The sequence below is a fragment of the Stegodyphus dumicola genome, chromosome 2, assembly GCF_044657685.1.
Source record: "Stegodyphus dumicola isolate Sdum_Otavi_A_Nest chromosome 2, ASM4465768v1".
NCBI lineage: Eukaryota > Metazoa > Arthropoda > Arachnida > Araneae > Eresidae > Stegodyphus > Stegodyphus dumicola.
This window is the reverse complement of record NC_140769.1, coordinates 208,943,239-208,964,534: the sequence shown is the minus strand read 5'-3', so window position 1 is coordinate 208,964,534 and position 21,296 is coordinate 208,943,239. Positions and strand designations below refer to the sequence as shown.

The 21,296-nt window shown below is 33.9% G+C and overlaps 2 protein-coding genes across 4 annotated transcripts in view; one reads left to right on the top strand and one right to left on the bottom strand.

Moving 5' to 3' along the window:
* Positions 1-461: 461 nt before the first annotated feature.
* LOC118205597 (ubiquitin C-terminal hydrolase 7-like) overlaps positions 462-21,296 on the bottom strand; it is a 166,255-nt gene continuing 145,420 nt past the window's right edge. For all 3 annotated transcript variants that reach the window (XM_085811679.1, XM_085811676.1, XM_085811677.1), the window contains exons 32-34: positions 16,949-17,045; positions 16,725-16,863; positions 462-2,009 (exon numbers count right to left, since the gene is read on the bottom strand). In XM_085811679.1, coding sequence (XP_085667805.1) covers positions 16,757-16,863; positions 16,949-17,045 — 204 coding nt within the window. In that variant the 3' untranslated portion in view covers positions 462-2,009; positions 16,725-16,756. The remainder of the gene's footprint in view (positions 2,010-16,724; positions 16,864-16,948; positions 17,046-21,296) is intronic.
* On the top strand, positions 9,454-10,032 carry LOC118189044 (histone-lysine N-methyltransferase SETMAR-like). Its single transcript, XM_035359580.1, has one exon. It carries the CDS (start codon positions 9,454-9,456, stop codon positions 10,030-10,032), a length of 579 nt encoding a protein of 192 aa, XP_035215471.1.

The following is a 21,296-nucleotide window of genomic DNA, read 5'->3' as shown; positions in this document are numbered from 1 at the left end:
TAATGTGCAGTGCACAAAGAAGAATCAGTCCCATGCAGTTTCACACAGGAAGTGTTCATAAAAATTTTGCTTGATCAATTAAAATTTGTAAAAATTTTAAATGACAAAATGTCAATAAATTTACTGTCATTGCATATCTTACTGAAGAATTACATGAAAAATAATGCCTTTAAAATAAGTTTTTTTTTATCCACAGCCAATAGAATATTGAAATTTAATCATTAAGTGTAATGGAAAGTTATACTTAGCCACTTTCTTAAATTGGCACGAAACACCATAGGAAAATAATCCCAAAACCTTAAATCATTTTTTATTCATACTGAAGAATATATATATTCTTTTAACTGATTAGGTCAGCCCACAGAGGAAAAACATGCAAATGAATGACAAGATTACAAAAATGTATCTACAAGAAAAAAAAAAAAAAGTAGGGTATAATGTCTCAAAAACAAAGTATCACATCCATTTAAAAGCATTTAATTAAATAGTTGAAAAAAAGAGCAGTAGTTTTTAAATAGTTAAAGAACACAATTTACATATTATCTATATTGTAACAAAAATGTTGCTAAAATAACACACACTAAAATAACACGCATACACAGCAATACTTGCATTATCCCCCCTTTAATCACAGTCTAATTAAATTTATTCATTTAATTAAAATATCTTTTCTTTAATTAACATGCAATATCCATAAAAATTCATGTATATGAAGACACAGGCAGACATAACTAATTATAAATAAAATCTCAACAGAAAAATTCCATTTATGATTTTGTTTCAATTAAGCCTTGCCCCCCTTCAGAATAAACTGCTTACAAGTGAAGACTTTCCACATGCACAAAAGAAAAAACAGTTTCTCAAGTTTTAATTCATCACAGGATGTGAGCATTTTTAATAACACTCAGCAATGTAGGATACAATTTGACCCCCCTTTCGGGGCATATTAACACCCTAATCAGAAATTAAAATATCTTTTTAATGTTTTACTTTACAAAATCATATAAAAAGTTTAGTAAAAAAAAGCCCCTGTAAGATTATTTTAGTAAAAAAAAATTGTTGCAACCAATACGAACACAATAAATTACAAAATAGCTTAATACAATTTATACCCCCCCCCAAAAAAAATCTTACAGTACATGATAAAGACTTATACTATTTCATTTTTCTAGCACTCATTTTTTCTTGTTTTTAATTCCTTGATGATGAAGGCAACTTTTTATTATTATTTCTTAATTTGTACACCATGCAATCAACGGGAAAAGCAAGTACTGGGGGAACATAAAACTGTACAACTGCTGGAGCTAAACTGTGAAGTATGGTAGCCAATATTGCTGCATAAACAAATAAGACAGCAGAGCATCACAGGGCCTTACAAACATATTCACAAATTGGACTTGCTTATATATAAAACTTCAAAGTACTGTCTCAAAAGTTCAAGTTTCATAGTGCACGCATATCAAAGAAAAAGAAATGTCAAGTTGAAAATTCTTTATTACAAGACCTTTCTGTAGATGCCTAGATTGAACCTTGTTTGCTTAGTTTAAGACATCATTACTAACATCTGACAAACAAAGCTGTGCAGTCTACCCCCTTGACCACAGTGCTCAATGTCTATTACAGGAAAACACTGTTCTAATAGTCTTGGCTCACAGTCTGTCTCAGCAGGCAGATCTTTCATATAAAAAAAGAGGAAGATTGAGAAAAACAGTGCAGATGGCACAGATTTCATGGACAGTTCTGTTGCCACTTTCCACACTTAAGTGCAATTTCTTGAGAAACAAAGGCCTCTGAGTGTCCTGCAACTGAACCATTAATGAATTCAGAAGCTCTACTTCTTACAACTTTTTCCATCTGATGCACACTTTAACTCTGCAGAAAGGTCTCCAGAAACACTACAAATTGTGAGAAGGAACGCATACTTCTGTAACATTTGTACAATCATGAAAGACTGAATGCACAGTTGTCCAGCAGAGAGGGGCAGCTGCAAGGCTGGAAAAAGCTGTCGCCTGAAAAAGACAATTATCATTCAAAATTCATACAAAACTGAAAATATTCTCTATTTCTGCACTATAACACAAACATAAATAATATAATCATGGTATATGCACACACATGTCAGGTCATCTCATCATATAAATAACGGGGTTTGGGGAAAACAGGTATAATTTTTTTTTCAAATATTTTATTATTTAAGTTCATTAAATATGTTTGTTATAACAATACAAAAGCTTATTTCTTACATATACTGAAACATAACAAATGAATATATAGGAATAAATAAAATTTTAAGTTACAATTTATATTTTAGATCATTTATTTTTTTATTTTTTATTTTTTTTTTTTTTTACATTTCTAATTTTCTGTTTTTCCTTTTTTTTTTTATCAAAAAGGCACCTAATGTCATTTGCATTTTTCTTTTGTGCTCCTTAAGAAGTTGTCGATAAGCAAACAAGGTATCCACGACACTCCATCTTGCCTTTGAACTCCTATCAAAATCTGCATTATTTTCAACAAATGAGTCCATAACTTGTTATGGAAGTTAAACTGGTTTTTAGAAGTTCTTTTTGTTTTTTCATTAAAAGTTCTTTTTGCTCTTCTTCAGAATTGCTATTTTTAATACTTTTGTGTTCTTGATTCACAAATTCCTTGAGCACATCATTAAAATGACTTTCTGAATTTTTACAAAATTTCCTCCAGATTTTCCACATTTACTTCATCAACTTGTTTGTTTCTAGTGTCATCGTCCTTCTTTAAATCTGGCTAAATGATTTCTACACTCCTTTCACACATTTTTTTTTTTTTTTGTAACCTCATTCCAAAAGAAATTTGTTTTCTACCGCATCCATGATATTCTAGTTCCTCGAAAAATCTCTTATTGATTGTTTACCATCACAGTCTTTTTTTCAATCATTTGTCTAAATGTTCGTTCCAATTAATAAGCTTTAAAATTAGATATAACACCTAGATTGATCAGTCGGATAAATGCAGTTATGTTACAAGGCAAGAAAACTACTTTGAATGGACTCTATGTTAATCAGATAAATTTGTTGGGTGGCTTGGAGAATTCATTACCTATTAAAAGTAGCACGTTTGGTTCAAGTTTTTTGATTTCACAATCTTCTTCAGAATTGCTATTTTTAATACTTTTGTGTTCTTGATTCACAAATTCCTTGAGCACATCATTAAAATGACTTTCTGAATTTTTACAAAATTTCCTCCAGATTTTCCACATTTACTTCATCAACTTGTTTCTAGTGTCATCGTCCTTCTTTAAATCTGGCCAAATGATTTCTACACTCCTTTCACACATTTTTTTTTTTTTTTTTTTTTTTTGTAACCTCATTCCAAGAGAAATTTGTTTTCTACCGCATCCATGATATTCTAGTTCCTCCAAAAATCTCTTATTGATTGTTTACCATCACAGTCTTTTTTTCAATCATTTGTCTAAATGTTCGTTCCAATTAATAAGCTTTAAAATTAGATATAACACCTAGATTGATCAGTCGGATAAATGCAGTTATGTTACAAGGCAAGAAAACTACTTTGAATGGACTGTATGTTAATCAGATAAATTTGTTGGGTGGCTTGGAGAATTCATTACCTATTAAAAGTAGCACGTTTGGTTCAAGTTTTTTGATTTCACAATATTGTTTAACAGACAGGCAAAAATGTTCAGTGGATAAATTCTGGACAATTTCTGGCAAAAAAAAGTTATCCTTAATTTTTTTTATTAGACTCCAAAATTAGATATTAATAAGTTCATTTTGCTATTCCTTTCAACACTCTTAGGTTTTTGGAGTGATAAACAAGAAGTGACTTTAAATTGAAGTCTCCAAAAATTTCAGTTGTGTCAGCTGTTTCAATCTGAGTATGATTAAAAATTCTTGCTTTTTTTATTATAATATCTTGGCTTAATCGCATATTATGTTAAATTTTGTTGTCAATCCACACAAAAAGTTGTATTTCCATCTACTCCATCATATTATTTCTAGAATGGGTTATTCTAATTGCAGAGGATTTTGTAGTTGCTTTTGTAATTTAATATGTATATTGAATAGCTCAACAGCCATCCGTGAACTATTCCTTTTCACTCAAGAATTTAAATTTATAAGTTTGTTGAATCAAGATGAGCACAAATATTATCAGTACGTTTTTAGATATACTGATGACATAATTGCCTTTAACAACTACAACAAACTGGAAAATGCAAATATTTATCCTACTAGCCTTAAGCTTAACACAACCAACGCACAGCAAATTGCCACCTTCAAATTATCAATTACAATCTTATTAAAATTTATGACAATAGCAGAGATTTCAAATTCTACACGCTTACAAACTGGACTTCTAACATTTCGAAAAAGGTCACAGTTTATCAATTCACAACTTCTAAGAATTAAAAGAATCTGTAATAACACAGATCTTCTACAAGAAGAAATACTTTACTTCATTAGTATCTTACAGTGAAATCAAATATCTAAAGCAGTTATTAAAACATATTTAAAAAAAGCTGGCATTTACCTATTATTTTAAAGTACTTGTTTTAGTGATATGGAATTTTTCTCCCAAACTCGAAAGGAAGGTGGATAATGGATGATTGAAATGAGTAATCTAATGTAAAAATGTAACATAGCTTCTCAGTTCTCCAAACTCTTTTCTCTCACAATTTGGTCTAGAAATTCAGTATATTTACTATAAATATTACGACTTACTGGACAACCTTTCCTTGTTATTTATTTTAAGGGCCTTTTTTTCTTTCAAAGACACCTCAGGGCCTGTTAGCACAAAGAATTAAAACTTTAAACTAACATTTTTCTTATTTCTCCATTTCTTCTTCTTTTTAGCCAGTTTAACAAATGCACAGCATTTTAGCCATCTTGTTTAAGTTCTCGCTTCTAGGTACAACAATTTCCTTTGCACAACGCCATTTTGAAAGAGTTGCATTCTTCCTCGATCCCTCTCAACCCCCGAATTTCTTTCCTCACAAGCCGGACAGTACCATTGGCTTCTGCTAAAATACATTAACTTGCTTCCATGTCATACTCCTCCAATAGGTGGAATTTGACTGTTTTTTCATTCTGGTAGCACTCATAAGGCCTTCATTACTTTCTGGGAACCTTTTTCCTGTTTAATTTTGGAAAGAAAACACGTAGGACGCAGGTATGTTGCTCTTTTGTTCATTAATTTTTTTCAAGAATTCTTAGCTTTAAGGTCTTAACAGGACCCCTCATTGTCTTTATTATTTTTTTTCATTAGGATAAAGTTTTTACTTTTTGAGCTTAGGGGCCAGTCCCTTGAAATGTTTATTAATTACTTGCAGGTTTAACACTGCAAAATTTGTTTCTACATTTGCCTAACCAGCCTACTTTGTATAGGATTTTTCTTATATCTTTTTGATCATTTTTCTTTTTTAGATTACAAGTTTTTTCTTGTTTAAAAATTTTTTTAACTTTTTTAGTTCAATTTTGTGTTTTCTCACGCGCAGGCATGTCGGGAAAAGGGACAGATCAATTGAGACATTGTTCATAATAAAAAAATTAAAAACAAAATTTTAATTAAATTTGATATGAAAGCCAATTTCAGTCTCAATGGATCTGTTCGACAAAATGTGCATATTTTCTGGTAAATCGGATTGGTTGGAGGCTTCGGGCACTTTTTCCTTGACAAGTTTTGCGTGAGGCCTTGAACAAAGTGGATTGACCATGTTTTTTCTATGTAATATTTCTCTGTACTATATTAGTTTTTTAGATTTTTTCACGTATTCATTTTAATTTTGTTGTATGGTTATTTTTGTTTTTAATATGAAGATTTTTTTCACGAACAGTTTATTACTTTAACATAGTTTTAACTTTGTTTAACATGCAATCTCTGGAATAGGATTATTAAAATGTTCTTTACAGCTTTCGCTAATTTTTCCCTCTGCTTTTATTATCATTCTTTTTTAAAATTTACAACTCAACGCGCAATTTTTGACCAACTAGGTCTCGGAGAATCTTTTTTATTTTACTACTTGCTTGCTTATATACCAGGTGGCCATAATTAAACTGACAGTGCTCACAGTGTTCTGTAGCACGATCTATTTACAAGAATGACGCTACATTTTATAGGAAGATTAAACAAGATGGGGAATGAAGGATTCCGCGAAAAAACAAATTAGTTCCAAAAGTCACCATTAGGGGAATATTTGGCGCTATGTAATAGAAAATAGAGTGTTAACAAATGCAAGTCAATACGAAAATTACCTTTTATTTTGCATTCAAATGAGGTTCAATGTGGCTGCCGTTGTTGTGGACCACATATTGCATTCTGTGCACAGTATGCACAACAGCAGAAAGTAACATGTCTGCAGGAATCTCCCGTACAGTCCGTTATATGTTATCCTTCAACATATCCAGGTCCTGGACCACTCCTTGATAGACCTTGGTCTTAAGGTAACCCCACAGCCAGAAGTCTATTAAAACATATTTAAAAGGGTTTAATCAAGGTAATCTGGGGTAAGATCAGGCGACCGAGGTGGCTTGCAGTTGGAAAGTAGCGGCTAATGACTCTTTCTGTTGTGAATTTCTGTCGTAGCATCTGTTGCACCCGTACAGCAACATGTGGAGGGGCTCCATCTTGTATGAAAGTGATTTCCCCCAGGCATTGTCTTTGCTGAAGTGCTGGAATGACAAAGCTGTTCAACATGTGGCGATATTTCCCTCCGGTAACAGAACAGGTTTCCGGTCCTGTCGGGGTAATGTTCTCATAGAAGAATGGACCAACGATAAATTCCGCTGTGAACCTACACCAAACAGTTACCTTTGGTGAATGTAAGGGAATTGCTGTGACTGCATGTGGTGATTTGTCATCTCAAATTCGGTAGTTCTGGGTATTCACAGTTCCTTTCAGGTAAAAGTAGGCCTCGTCTCCCCATAAGATTTTCCACGGCCAAGCATCATCCACCTCCATTCTGGCAAGAAAGGTGAGAGCAAAAGTCAATCGCTTATCATGGTCGGGGTACAGTAACTCCTGTACACGGCTGATCTTGTACGGATAGAAGTTTATAATCTTTCGTAAGATTTTCCATATAGTACTGTAAGGCATATCCATATTCCAAGCTACTCCACGAGCGCTAGAATTGACAGCAATATTGCCTGGTCCTCTGTCGACAATTGCTGTGGCAACTGCTTTGATTGCATCCTGTGGTACAAGTTTTCGTCCTCTGCCTGACTGAACCTTCAGAAAACCTGTTTTCTCAAACGTCACAACCATTGCTTTTAGCCCATTAACTAACACAGGACCGTTACCTTTATGATTTTTTTTTTTTTTTTTTGGTGTGTGCATTCTGTTGGTTGAGGTAAAAGAATTTGACCAGTAACACACGCTCGACTAAAGAAGGAGACATTGCACATAAACTTTCAATCCGATTGATTCGAAACGTAACACATTGCCTTTTAAAACCCAAGCAGCTGGCACTGTGTGAATGGGATGTAACATGAAATTTGAATAAAGAACTTCTTCTGCTCAGCATACGTGATATTGCAGAGCACGAGACTTTATCGGTGTTTATGTAGATTTTACGCCTTTTTTAAAAGTGTTGCCATATTGCACTTGAACTAAATCAGAAAATGTGCATAATAAAAGGTAATTTTATTCCATATTAATTTGCATTTGTTAACACTCTATTTTCTATTACACAGCGCCAAATATTCCCCTAGGGGTGACTTTTGGAACTAATTTGTTTTTTCGCAGAATTCTTCGTCCCCCGTCTTGTTTAATCTTCCTACAAAATGTGGAGTCATTCTCGCAAATAGATCATGCTACAGAACACTGTGAGCACTGTCAGTTTAATTATGGCCACCCTGTATATATCGGGTTTTGACGAAAGTTCCCACCACTTCAAATATCATCTGTGCAAACAGTTTGCACTGCCGTGTTTAGTCATACGATTTTTGGCACTGGAAGACTTCCTTTACAACACTGTGCTGCGAAAATTGTAAAAAATATCATTAAGTTTGTCTGAAATGGAACTATCACCATACCCAAATAGAATCATCATTTAGTTCCAGTTCTGTTGCAAAAAGTCACCAAATCATGTGTATAGATTTAGGTGCTAATGTTGTATCATATGACACTGTGAAGGTTTGTTAGTGAAAGTTCAAAAACTAGAACTATGACATTCCAGAAGCAGAGCACTCTGGCCACCCTACTGATGTTGATGAGGACCGCCTCAGTGAATTTATGGAAGAAGATCAGTATGCAACCACTTGAGAACTTGCTAAGGAGTTACACATTAGTGCCATGTCCATTATTTGTGTTCTGTATTGCATAATCTTGACAAACAATCGCCGGATGCCGCATGAGGTGACTCAAGCAGATAAAGACAGCCGTAGTCGGACTTGCATTAATCTGCACAAATATCAATCCAAAGACAAAATTCTGGACCAAGATCGTCATTCGTGATGAAAGTTGAAATCCAAAAAAGGGGGTTGGTCTGCCCACGGTGACCCCCCTTGGCAGCATTGCAAAGCGCAATTTGAGTAACAAAAAGATCATGTTTTGCATATGGCGGGATTGGTGTAGTATTATCTACAAAGAGTACCTGGAAAAAGGTAAAACCGTACAGCAAAATGCTAGTGTGTATTGATGCTGCTATCAAGGAAAAAAGTTGAAGTGAGTTCTGGTACAAAGAGGTAATGTTCCATCAAGATAATGCAAGACCACATGTGTCTTCATTCACTGGTTGGACTCTGTATGAACCTGAATGGGATCTTTTCCCACACCCACCACATAGCTCTCTGCGCCGAAGACTTTGGAAAACTACTAAAACCTAGGCAGAAAATCCTACGTTTGGATGGTGATTACTACCTGCACTAAAAATATTGCTTTCATTTCTTTTTTCTCCTCCTAAATTTATTAAGTACATTTTTGGCATAAAACTTTCTTTACAACTAGATATAATACAAGGTCCGGCTATTAATTTCCAGGACTAATGTAACTGTAGGAGAACGAAAAGTCAGAAGATGGCGCCAATAATCGCACATTGAAGAATGTTTTCTTGTGCATGTGCAGTGCAAACGACGCCATTTTGAAGTAAGTGGTTCTCGTGGAAAGGCCCATTAAAACGTAGCTCTTAAATTCCTATTGTCGAAGTGAAAATGGAGAAAAGAATCAACATTAAATTTTGCTTCAAATTGGGCAAGACAGCTGCGGAAACCTACGAAATGTTAAAACAAGTTTATGGCGAGGAAGCATTATCCCACTCAAGAACTTTTGAATGATTTAAATGCTTTCAGGATGGGTGCGAATGCGTCGAAGAAGACTATGGCCGACCTTGTACGCATGCTGGAAGCAATTGAAAAAGCTAGCGATATGGTGAAATGTGATCGTCGATTGACTATTTGAGTACTCGCCAATGAATTCAACATAGACAAAGAGACGGTTCGGCGAATTTTGACGCAAGACCTAGGCATGTGCAAGATTTGTTCCAGATTCTTTCGTCACCATTTAAGGGATGAACAAAAGCAATTGAGACTGGACGCATGTGGCGAACTTATCGACAACGCTCATGCTGACCCTGCATTCCTGGACAGGATAGTCACAGGAGACGAGTCTTGGTGTTATCAATATCACTCTGAAATCAAGCTTCAAAGCTCCAAATGGCGATCTCCAAGTTCACCAAGGCAGAAAAAATTCCGATTTGAAAAGTCCAAAATCAAGGTCATGTTAATCGCTTTCTTCGATTGCGTTGGACTCGTTCATCATGAATTTCTTCCTCCTAACATGACTATCAATGGACAGTTCTACACAGAAGTTCTTGACCGACTTCAAAAACAAATTTGTAGAGTGAGGCCTCATTTTCAACAAAATGGGAGTTGGCTGCTGCTACATGACAATGCCCGCCCACACAATGCATTGCCTGTGAGGCGATTCTTAGCCCAGCATGGTGTCATTGAAATGCAGCATTCACCATACTCTCCAGACCTAGCACCCGCAGACTTTTTCCCGTTTCCTAAGCTGAAAAATTCGCTGAAGGGAACAAGATTTTAGGATGTCGAAGCCATCAAGAAAACTGTAACGTCACTATTAAAGAGCATTCCAAAAGAGGACTTTAAAACTTCTTCCCGAAATTTCTACAACCGAGCACTTTACTTTGAATCATATTAAATGGCTATGTGTTTAACCTTTTTTTTCTTCTGAGTTATTCCATGAGTCCTGGAAATTAATAGCCGCACCTTGTATATTACATACACTGACCGGGGAAAAAATAAGAGTCACAAAATTTCAGAAATACATTTGTCTATGTAACATATTTAATTAATTAAATTTTCAACATCACAGGCATACAAGAGAAGGGCCATTTCAATTCTGAAATGCTGTAGAATGCATTATGTTGTATAAGTGCCAAATGTCAGTTTGTGAGCATGACATTCCATGGCTGTTGCACTTCGTCGGTTGCCCAGTGATGTCCTATATATGCTTAATTGTAGAAAGATCTGGGATTTAGCAGGCCAAGGCAACACGTCAACACTCTGTAGAGCACGTTGAGTTACAGCAGTAGTATGAGGGCGAACATGATCCTGTTGAAAAACACCTCTTTGAATGCTGTTCATGAATGGCAACAGAACAGGTTGGATCACCAAACTGAGACATAAATTTGCAGTCAGGCTGCATGAAATAACCACAAGAGTGCTCCTGCTGTCATATAAAATTGCTATCCAAACCATAACTCCAGGTGTAGGTCCAGTTTGTCTCAGCCACAGACAGGCTGGTTTCAGGTGCTTGCTTGGCTTCTTTCCAACCAACACACAGCCATCACTGGCACAAGGCAGAACTAGCTTTCATCAGAAAACACAACAGATCTCTATTCCACCGTCCAATGCATTCTAGTTTGACACCACGTGCTGCAAACAGCAGTAATTTGAAGTCGGTGGAATACACACTACAGGGAAACTTGTTTGGAGCTGTTCTACAAGTAACCAATTTGTAATAATTTGTCACTGTGGTGCCAAGTGAAGCCCAAATTTCTGGCGCAGATACAGCGCAATGCATCACAATCATAGGCTGAACACAATGGTCTTCTCTCTCAGTAGTGCCACGTGACCACTTGGAGCCTGATCAATTTGATCACATTTCCTTGACCACTATTGAAAACAATCATGCACAGTGGATACATTCATGCTAAGTTTTTATAGAATATCATGGAAAGAAAATCCACCTTCTCATAGCCCAATTACATGACCTTGTTTAAACTCACTGAGCTATTGATGATGGTTTCTTTGTCTTTTTAAAGGCAATCTTGACTAACTCATTATATCAGATCTCAATGACAAATAACAATCACTAACTTTATAGTGCATATTTAAAGCAAACTGGATTTGCATGTCCATAGCAGCGCTACTGGCACGAAATATGAATAAACATCATCTTTCAGCTGTATAAACACGCCAGCCAAATTTTGTTTATCTAGCATGATTCTTTCTTGGTGTTGGGATATCCCCCCAGGTCAATATATATCTATGTATATATATAAGATATAACAAAATAAGATAGCTGCTTTAAAAAAAAAAAAAAAAAAAAAAAAAATAAGAACTAGTGACCTCAAAAATTAACATTCTCAATTTGGTGATCTCCCCCTAAATTCATCTGTTCTCCCAAATTCGAGATTTTTCGACATTATGTAATGCTACTTGAAAAGAGTAACCAAAACTAATAACTAACAAATCATAGCTTGTTTCTAGAATCACACCTACTCTGGTATAAAAAATCCCTGGCAGCTAGTTGAGTCACTTTGTTCCTAGCTTCCACCTTGCTAATAACTCCTCGCTTCGCTGTCTAAACTGCAAGAGCCTTAATTTTTTTTAGAATCAATATACGTAGAAATTTACCATATTTAATTATGATTGAATAAGTGTCTACCAAATTAATTGGATGTGTGTGAAAATAAAGACTGGAAATTCTTCAAATTCATGTTTTATTATCTTCATCTGTATGTCTTAAACTCTTATCCCTTCTATAGATGCATGAAGCTAGGCGGGACATTTCCGAGAAACGAGATTCTAGTAACACTGCTTTAAGTGGGAGGCTTCCGAGTAATGTTTTATCTAGCTAGGCGAAACATTTCGAAACTTTACCGAAAATGTTCCGTCTTCTCTTCTCTGGAAAGAGCTATGATGGAGGGAACAAAAGTCCCCATTCTTCCACCCTATTTTAAGAATAATTCGGTCCGAATGGCGCATGCATGTTTGCACTCATGGTCGTGGATGAGGCGGCCGAACTATAATTTTCAATATGGTGATGGCTCTTGTTGTGAAATCATGGACGGTGGAAATAGATGCCGATTTGATTGAGGAAATACGGAAAAAGCCGTATATATATATATTGCTGTTTTATTGTAATATAACTGTATAAGTTATTTTTAAATGTATATATATTATATATTTATTAAATTTATAATCGTGGAAATTTCAGAGTAGACAATATTTTATGACGTGCTATTTCTGATGATTTGTTTACAAATTATTCGTTGCAAAAAGTTCACCTAATTTGTTGTATTTCAGACTCATCGTGTGAAAAGAATGTTATTGTTATATAATAGAATTTTTTTATTAAGGGGAATACATTTTCAAAATATGTCTGTATATGCGCAACTTTACTTTTCTGCTAATTACTTTTATTACTTTTAAATTGAAATTGCATAATCAGTGATTATGTATATTTATTAAAACAGATTATTTAATAATGACGATACACATTAAATTTGTATGCAACTATCTGCACGTTATTAATGAAATGCTTTTAAATTATGAACACATTAAGAACTATATTTTAAAGAAGTTTTAAGAACTATATATATAAATGCTACATATTGAAACATTGGAAATTTATGGATTTGTTATTATGAATGATGAAAAACAATTGTATAAACCTTCATTAATAAAAAGCTTATTCATTACATTAATACTAATAAACATACATCAACAATTTCTAAACCATCCCATCTCTCTCGCTATGTTTAAGTAAATATTACATGTGTGTATATATATATCAGCAACTGTAGTCATCAGTTCTTTGCACATTATCATGGATATGGAATACACAGTTGACAAATAATTGAAGTGCATTTTATGCATTAGGCTAGTCATTAAAATTCACCCACTTACACACAACCTCCTTTGCACTTGTAACTATACTTGGGAATTTAAACAAAAAAATTGAGCAAGTAGCCTTTATGAAACATTTAACATTTTGGGGATGAAATAAAAATTTTTGACTCATCACAAAACAAATATCAGTAAATGGCATTATATCATGTACACAAAAATCATTAAATAAATATATGGATTCAAAAATAACTATTTACAATAATAAAATCAAATATATACAACACATCATTACAAAGAATAGGACTTGTCTTTGCACGTTTTTTCTCGTTAGATTTTTGAATCGCCAGAGTCGAGATAAAAGTGATCTACTTAATAGCCATCACCTTTCTATTATTTTCGATAACTAACAATAAAGTTTAAAACAAAAAGAGTGTAAGAAATACAACATGAAAAAGCAATCATCATTTGAAAAGAAACGTCACTTTCGCCAATCTGAGCAATAACCGATTCTTGTTTTGCTTTCAGCCCGTTTACCAAGTGAAGATGGTAACCCGATTTCGCAGAAGTGTGCTTCTCAGAATTGTTCCTCCAAACGTTTCGCTCTGGCAACAAATATTGTATGTGATACGGTCTTTAACCACAGCCATGACGGACATCGAAAGCAGCTGAGAGTTCTAGCCATCGTGACTGAGCTTCAAAAATATGACATATGTACACACACATAATAGGTCATCTGAGATGTTCTGCAGTTTTTGATGAAACACAAATGAAACAGCGAGAGAAGAATATCATTTTGTTTTACAACATGTTTCTACTTCTCTGGCAGCTGAAAAATTCCTTTTTTGAAAAAGATCATTAGGTTTATTCATAAAGAAGTTATTTGGTATACTATTTGACAGTCTCCAAACAAGTGAACTCCAAGCCACTCAGAAAATTTTGAAGTGGATGGAAGAGATGAAAATCAGAGTATAAGGCCTAATGAATACAAAAAGGGAGAGGAGGACAAAAAATAATTCCAGCCATATTCAACAAGACTTTGCCTAAGAATCACTGGAATGTGAGGCTGGCATTGCCATGATGAAGACAATGCCTTGATAACTGATCAGTTCTGGGTGCTTTGCTTTGATATCTGTTTTTAAAACTGCCATTTGAGAAGAGAATTTTTTCTAAATTGTCCACTTTGGTGGGAACAACTCATAGCATACATGTCCACCATACACAAAGTGTTACTTCTTTCAAATGAAGCCCCTCATCTTGATGTTACTGAAGGAGGTTCTTTCGGCTTACCCTGTGATCTTTATAACATTATAGTATAGTATCCATTTCTCATTTTCAATAATGAAACACTGAGGGGGAAGGAAAGCTTTCTTTCTTAAAAGCGGGGGAAAAAAAAAAAAAAAAAAAAACGTTACACATTGAAACTCAAACAAGTATACTCTGCTCTGTAAAGTACATATACACTGTAGTGGCTTACAACACCAATCTTTTTTAAATGATTCTACACAGTACTCTTTGTAATATTAGATATATGCGATATTACTGTATTAACCTGAATTTTCAGAGACAGCTTCATTGAACTCATCCTTGTTCACAAAAGATGGCTGCTCAGAGTGAGTATGATCTCTGAATATGAAATTTCTACCCTTCTCCAACCATCTTCGAATACTCATATATAATCACAAATACCAGCTTATACACATATGATGAAAATTTTATGAGCAGTTTGAAACAGCATTTCTTCTTTTTGTAAAATAAAAAAAAGAATAATATAAGAAAAACAAAACTAGGGGTTCTTCATTTTTGGCTCTTTGCTGAAACAAAAATTATGCCATTGCTCAATGTTAGAGATATGCAAACACAAGCAGAAAAGACCATATTTAAACATCTGCTTCAATCAAGATCACATTTTATCAGTAGTACAGTCAAAAGTCGTTAATCCGGACTCGTCGGGACTTCGGCGATTCCGGATTATAAATCATCAGTTTAAATCTGCTAAGATGGCATGCAGAAATTATAAAATATGAAACCGTAATTTATGAAATAAAGAACAATTATGAACTAAAGAGTATCAAAATTTAAAAAAAAAAAAAAAAAAAAAAAAAAAGCTTAATATTTATTTGCTTACTTTATTAAACATTTCTTTTAATGTAAGTTGTTTAAGTTGCTTTGTTTTATGTGCTAATACTTTCTCTTTAATTCTATATAAACAGACATAATTTCTTGTTCAGTTACAAAGTTTCGCTGTTCAAGTCCTGTAATTGCTGTGCCGAGAATACCGACTAATTTCTCAATCAAAATTTTTTCGTTTTCACTAATCTCTCTGTCACTTTCTTCATGCCTTTATCTCTGTCACTTTCTTCATGCCTTTATCCAACTTTTGCAGCAATTCCACTTTTTGTTTGATGGACATAGAAACATACTTTCACTTTAATCCAAAGTTCAAGCTTACTTTTATAAAATTGCTCTAACAGTCTGCAAAAAATAAGCCGGATCCAATTCGAAGATTAAGGAGCAACGCAATCTGTAACATTAACTGAAATAAGATAATTATATAATTTTAGCTTATACCGTCTGTTATACATTAAACGCGCATGCGTAAACGTATTATGCGCTTGCACACACGCATATGCGCAGCCGTAAAGGTGTTATGCGCATGCGTCAACATTCGCAGAAAGTTCGTACCTTTGAGGTCCGGATTATAGATCATTCTGGATTATGGGTGTCCGAATTAACAACTTTTGACTGTAATAAAATAATTAGAAAACTCACTTCAATTTGAAAACTAGAATAACTCAATATTGAAGACTGCTGGTTACCACACACTTATAATTATTAGAGGATATAATTTAAATTATATATTCCAACTCTTAAAAAGAAAACAGATGAAATATGTATACCAAATAAAGCTTCTAAAAATTATTTTACGTTAGTATATGTTCAAACAGAAACCAATATTCTATAAAAATTGATAACGAAGCAAATTTGTTAGTATACAATTTCAGTTATACTTCTAAAATTCTGTCCTGCCTCCAAAAACCTCAAACCAATATGGGTTAAATGCTTCAATCATTATTCTTTACTTTTCTTACTTTGTATAGTGTTGTAATGAAAACACCAAGACTTTTTTTCTAAGAACATATTAATTTTTTCCCTTTTATTTCTTACTGAAAAAATTTGTTTGGCATCTGCCCAAAGATCTGGAGTAGATTAAGGATGTATACCAAGGCACAACTGTTAAGTATTTCATTCAGTTTAAGAATAAAATTTTGCTATGAAAACTGCCTGAATAATCTAAGGATTAAGCAGATATAATTTAAAATTTGCTTTTTCAAATTACTGAAAAGAATTTTCCCATTTGATACCTTAACTGTATCTATGTCAGTAAAACATTAAATGCTATTATAATATGCTTTTAATTTACACTTTCATATTTGTTATGAGGGATAAAGCAGCACTTTTCATTAAATAACGCTCAAAAACAGTACTTTAGACTTGGGAAATTCAAAAAGAATGCATAAAGTCTTAAAATGATTATTTGCACTTGATAAATAAATTACTTTAAGAATATAAAAAATTTTTATTATTAAATTAAATAAGTTCTGTAATAAAGTATTCAAATGAAAAATGAATGCATACCACAATAATTTTAAATATTGAATGTACCAATGTCAGTTATGAATCTTGATTGCCTTTTCCAAATAATTATATCTTGATCGCTTTGGAGCTTTATTAATATGTTCTAAACCAAGCCAAGGCCTTGGTTGAACTGCACCGCCTGAAAAGGTCATGAGCATTATAAATTTGAGTTACTATACTGTACAAGGTTTGAAAAAAATACTAAATGAAAAACAAGAACTTACCAGTTTGTGGATGCGGAAGAAAATCAGGCAGATTAATATGGTAATCTTTATCTTCAATAATCTGTGGTCTTCCCATAACAACTAGAGCAAATTTATACTAAAAAGAATATTATTATTAAAAAACAGAAGCAGGGGGGTTACTTTTCCCTTAGCCAGGTACAAATGTCACCTAAGTAGATCTTTCATTTTGGTTACAGTGCACCACTTAAAATGACTCGCTGAAGTTTTTTTTTTTTTTTTTTTTTTTGGGGGAGGGGGGAGGAGCTCTAAATGTAAATGAACTCAGAGCCATTAAAAGATTCAATTTTGATTATTTGAATCACATTAATTTATGAATAATTCTTTTTTGTTATAAGATGTTAGCGTTTCAACACACCACTTGCTTTGGCAGTAAAATGCCCTTTTCTGTTCAACGTAGACAAAATTAAAATTTTTCAGCATAATTAAGCATATAATAATCAAGCAAAATAATTAAGCAGCACGGAAAATGGATGTTATGTGAAAGATGGCATTTGGTGCAATATTTATCAAATTAATGCTTATGACTGGCTAATGAAAAAGTACCAAACAAGTTTCTCACATTGAATTCACAATTGGCTAAAAACATACTTAATTAAATCAGGGTTGCCACTCAAACAGGAGAATGAAATTCCCGGACTTTTCCAGGTGTGTTTTAAGAAAATTGCACTCTTTGCAGTTTGCATGTTGGCTGTGCTAAGAGGTAAATTAATTATGGTATTATCTGAAAACACAAAAATTTGCCAATTACATGACTTATACATATAATCCCCAAAGTATTACTATTATAATTATAATAAGAGTTGTTTTCTCCACTGAAGATTGAGATTAGAACCTGCCCAATTTGTATTAAAAATTTTTTTCGTTGCAGACAAACGAAAGAAATCCATTTAATGATATTTTAAAATAAATTTGGGTATTCTATATTTATTTAGCAGCATATTTAAGCAAAAAATATGTGTATTAAATTTCGTAATGATATGTCATCATACTGCTAGAATTAGTTTCAGGATTATGCCAGAGAAAATTTGTTGAAATTTGAAAGTATTATTTACTAATAATAAATAAATTTAGAGGGAAGAAGCAAGATTAAATGATACGAATAACATTAAAATAAAGATAATTACTTAAAAATTGAATTAGAATAATTAACGATATTTTAGCAAATATAGTTATATAAAATGGTTAGCCTTCGATGACTGATTACTATTTTTTTATTTACTGCAAAATGACAAAGAATTTTTTAAAAATAAAAAAAAAAATAAAAAAGGTTTAAAAGATTTTGTGGTAAAAACTTAGTTTACTTAGTTTTGAAAATTGTCACCAACACCAAAATGACCCATTTACTGTTCATCATAATGTCTCCAAATCTCTTGTGTACCGTACATGGAGGTTAGAATAGAATACATCGAGGCTATTCTAACCAAAGAATGTCTATATAAAGAAGGAAAGGTTCCACAGACGCAATGCTATTACGCTGTTAGAAAGCAGAGAAAAAATTCACCAAGGAATTTGACGACATAACCTAGCGGTAAGAATTTTTCTCTCTGCAAAGTGTACAGGAAACTGAGGAACACATGTTAAGAAACATTCTTTGACAAAACATTCCTTCTCTGACTTTTCGCAATAATTTAAACACGAATTTTCATATTTTTTTGGATCAAAATAACTAATCTATTAATTAATTTACTTGTGTGAAAAAATATTTTCTTTTTTTTTAATTTAAAGAAAGTTAAAACGATATTAATTTTATGTTGACACCTTCGAGCTTTGCTAACAGATATTTCATGCATGCGCAGCTGTTTCCCTCTACGTTGGAATGGAGCCACTCCTGTTGCACAAAAGTTCCTTCTTTACATATTCTTTGATTCGAACCTCCATAGTACCATATACTAGGATTAAACCGATTTTGTTTTATACAAGAATAATTATTTTGTTTAGTTCAACATGCACATGTGATTTTCTCGAGGTTACTGGAAGCCAAAGTTGCTGGAGACTTGCTTTGCCTTTCTAAAAGACAATCTAATTGGAGCTGTGAAAATTGGCTCTATGCCAGCTGCCCGAATGACGCTTGCGCAATACACAATTCGAAAAGAAAGTGATCGCTTCCAACGTCAGCGCAAAACTCGGCTTTTGGGGGGGGGGGATTGCCGTATGAAATTCCCTGAATTTGTGGGTCAATATTCGAATTCCCCGACTTTTTCCGTTTTTCAAGGTAGCGTGGCAACCCTGTTAAAAATATATAAGGGTATTGTATTGTAGAATTCAAAAGTTCCCAAACTGAGTTTATAATGTAAAAAAAATTTTTGCAGTAGTGCGACTAAGAGAGCGTTTTTGTGTTACAACATTCCCCCTCTTTTTCAAAAGGGGTTTGTCCCAAATCACCTGGTTGAAAGCTTGCGGCGACAGCGTTTTTTGTAAGCACAAGCAGTAACCGGCGATAGAAAGAAATAGCATCAGTTGAGCAGAAAATCAATATCAAATTTTGTGTTTGCTCGGCAAAGAGTGCTACGGAGACTTTCGAAATGTTGAAGCATGAGCACGGAAGAAGCATTATCGAGATTGCAAGCTTTTGAGTGGCATTGTCGCTTCAGAGAAAGCAGGGAATGTGCCAAAGACGATGAATGCTGCGGCCATCCCGTGACTTCACACACCAATAAAAACATAAAAAAGGGTGTTTGCAGCAGTATGTGCGAACAGGCAGCAAACATTCTGACAAATAGCACATTCAGTTGGGATATCAAAAGCCACATGACAGCAGATACTGACTACAGTTCTTAACATGCATAGGATGTGTCAACACATCGGTCCCTGCATGTTAAACGTAGACCAAAAGGGAATTTGAATGGAAATGGTGGGAGACTTAATCTCTGCTGTTGACAAAGATCCTTCCCTACTTGGCAGAATTATTACTGGAGATGAGTAATGGTTTTTTTTGTATGACCCACAAACCATGACAGCATCAGCAATGTGGAAATCACCATAATCTCCATAGAAGCAGAAATTCCACCAAGATCGTTCTAAGCAAAAGGTCATGCTAGAGGTATTCTTCAATAGCCAGGGTGATGTGTATCTGGAAATTATCCCTGATAGATGCACTGCGAACAAAGAACTCTACGTCGAAATCCTAGGTCATTTGCAAGAGTCGATCTGGAAGAGACCAAAAATAAGGGCTAAGCAGTCATGAGTGCTGTTGCATGACAACGCTCCTGTTCACCGATCCCTATTCGTCAATGATTTTCTTGCGAAAACGAAAACAACTGTTTTGCTGCATCCTTCTTACTCACCTGATCTTGCATTCTGCAATTTCTTCCCATTTCCTGAACTGGCAAGACACTTGCAAGGTCGTCGACTGCAATCTTCAGATGAAGTTAAACGTGCATCTCGAGCTGAATTAAAGGACATGGCCAAAAATGCATTCCAGACATGCTTCGATGACCTTTACACATGCTGGCAAAAGTGTGTTGTTGCACAAGGGTCTTATTTCGAAGGAGGATGTGTTTCTGCAATTTAATTCATAATATATTTTATGTTATAGACTCAGTCCAGGAACTTTTTAATCCTACCTCGTATATTAATCACTAACAGAATGTAATAATATCAGGAAATAAAAGTTATCAAGAAATTAACAAATTTTCATCAAATTTCATTTCACATATGTATAATTTTTTATAGAACAGTACATGATTACAAATATACGCTGCTTGAAAAATTTGGCTACACTTTCAAATGTTTATTACAAATAAACGGAGGTTTTCACTTACTGTTTTCAATAAAGAAAATATCAGTGTTTTTCCCCTTCAATGAGCATTTATTCTTCAATTTGTGTAACATCATCACAGCTTCTGTTAGGGTGGCCATATTTTGGTTTTAACAACGCTACCTGTCAATCTTTCACGTCAGTTATTGTAGATCTTGAAGGTGGAATTTGATTGTAAGTAGTACAAAATTTACATCGTACCTCTGTTGCAGATTTAAATTCAATAACTATGTTACAACTTGCACTTGTTTTTGCGGTGAAGCTATAGTCCAAAATTTATGCTGTACCTCTGTCGCACATTTAAATTCAATAAACCATGCTACAACTTGCACTTGTTTTTGCGGTGAAGCTATAGTCCGAAATTTATGCTCTACCTGTGTTGCAGATTTAAATCCAATAAACCATGCTACATCTTGCACTTGTTCTCGCAGTGAAGCCATTTTGAAATGAGATTGTTGCAAAATGAGGATGTAGTGCCACCTAGTTTACATTTCAGTTGAAAGAAACTATAATCTTTTATTTTATGGGACATTAAAAAAAAAAAAAAAATCTTTGTTTACTTTTAATTCA

Excerpts from the sequence above, each read along its gene's own strand:
- LOC118189044 (XM_035359580.1), top strand. The coding sequence starts at position 9,454 with ATGTGCAAGATTTGTTCCAGATTCTTTCGTCACCATTTAAGGGATGAA.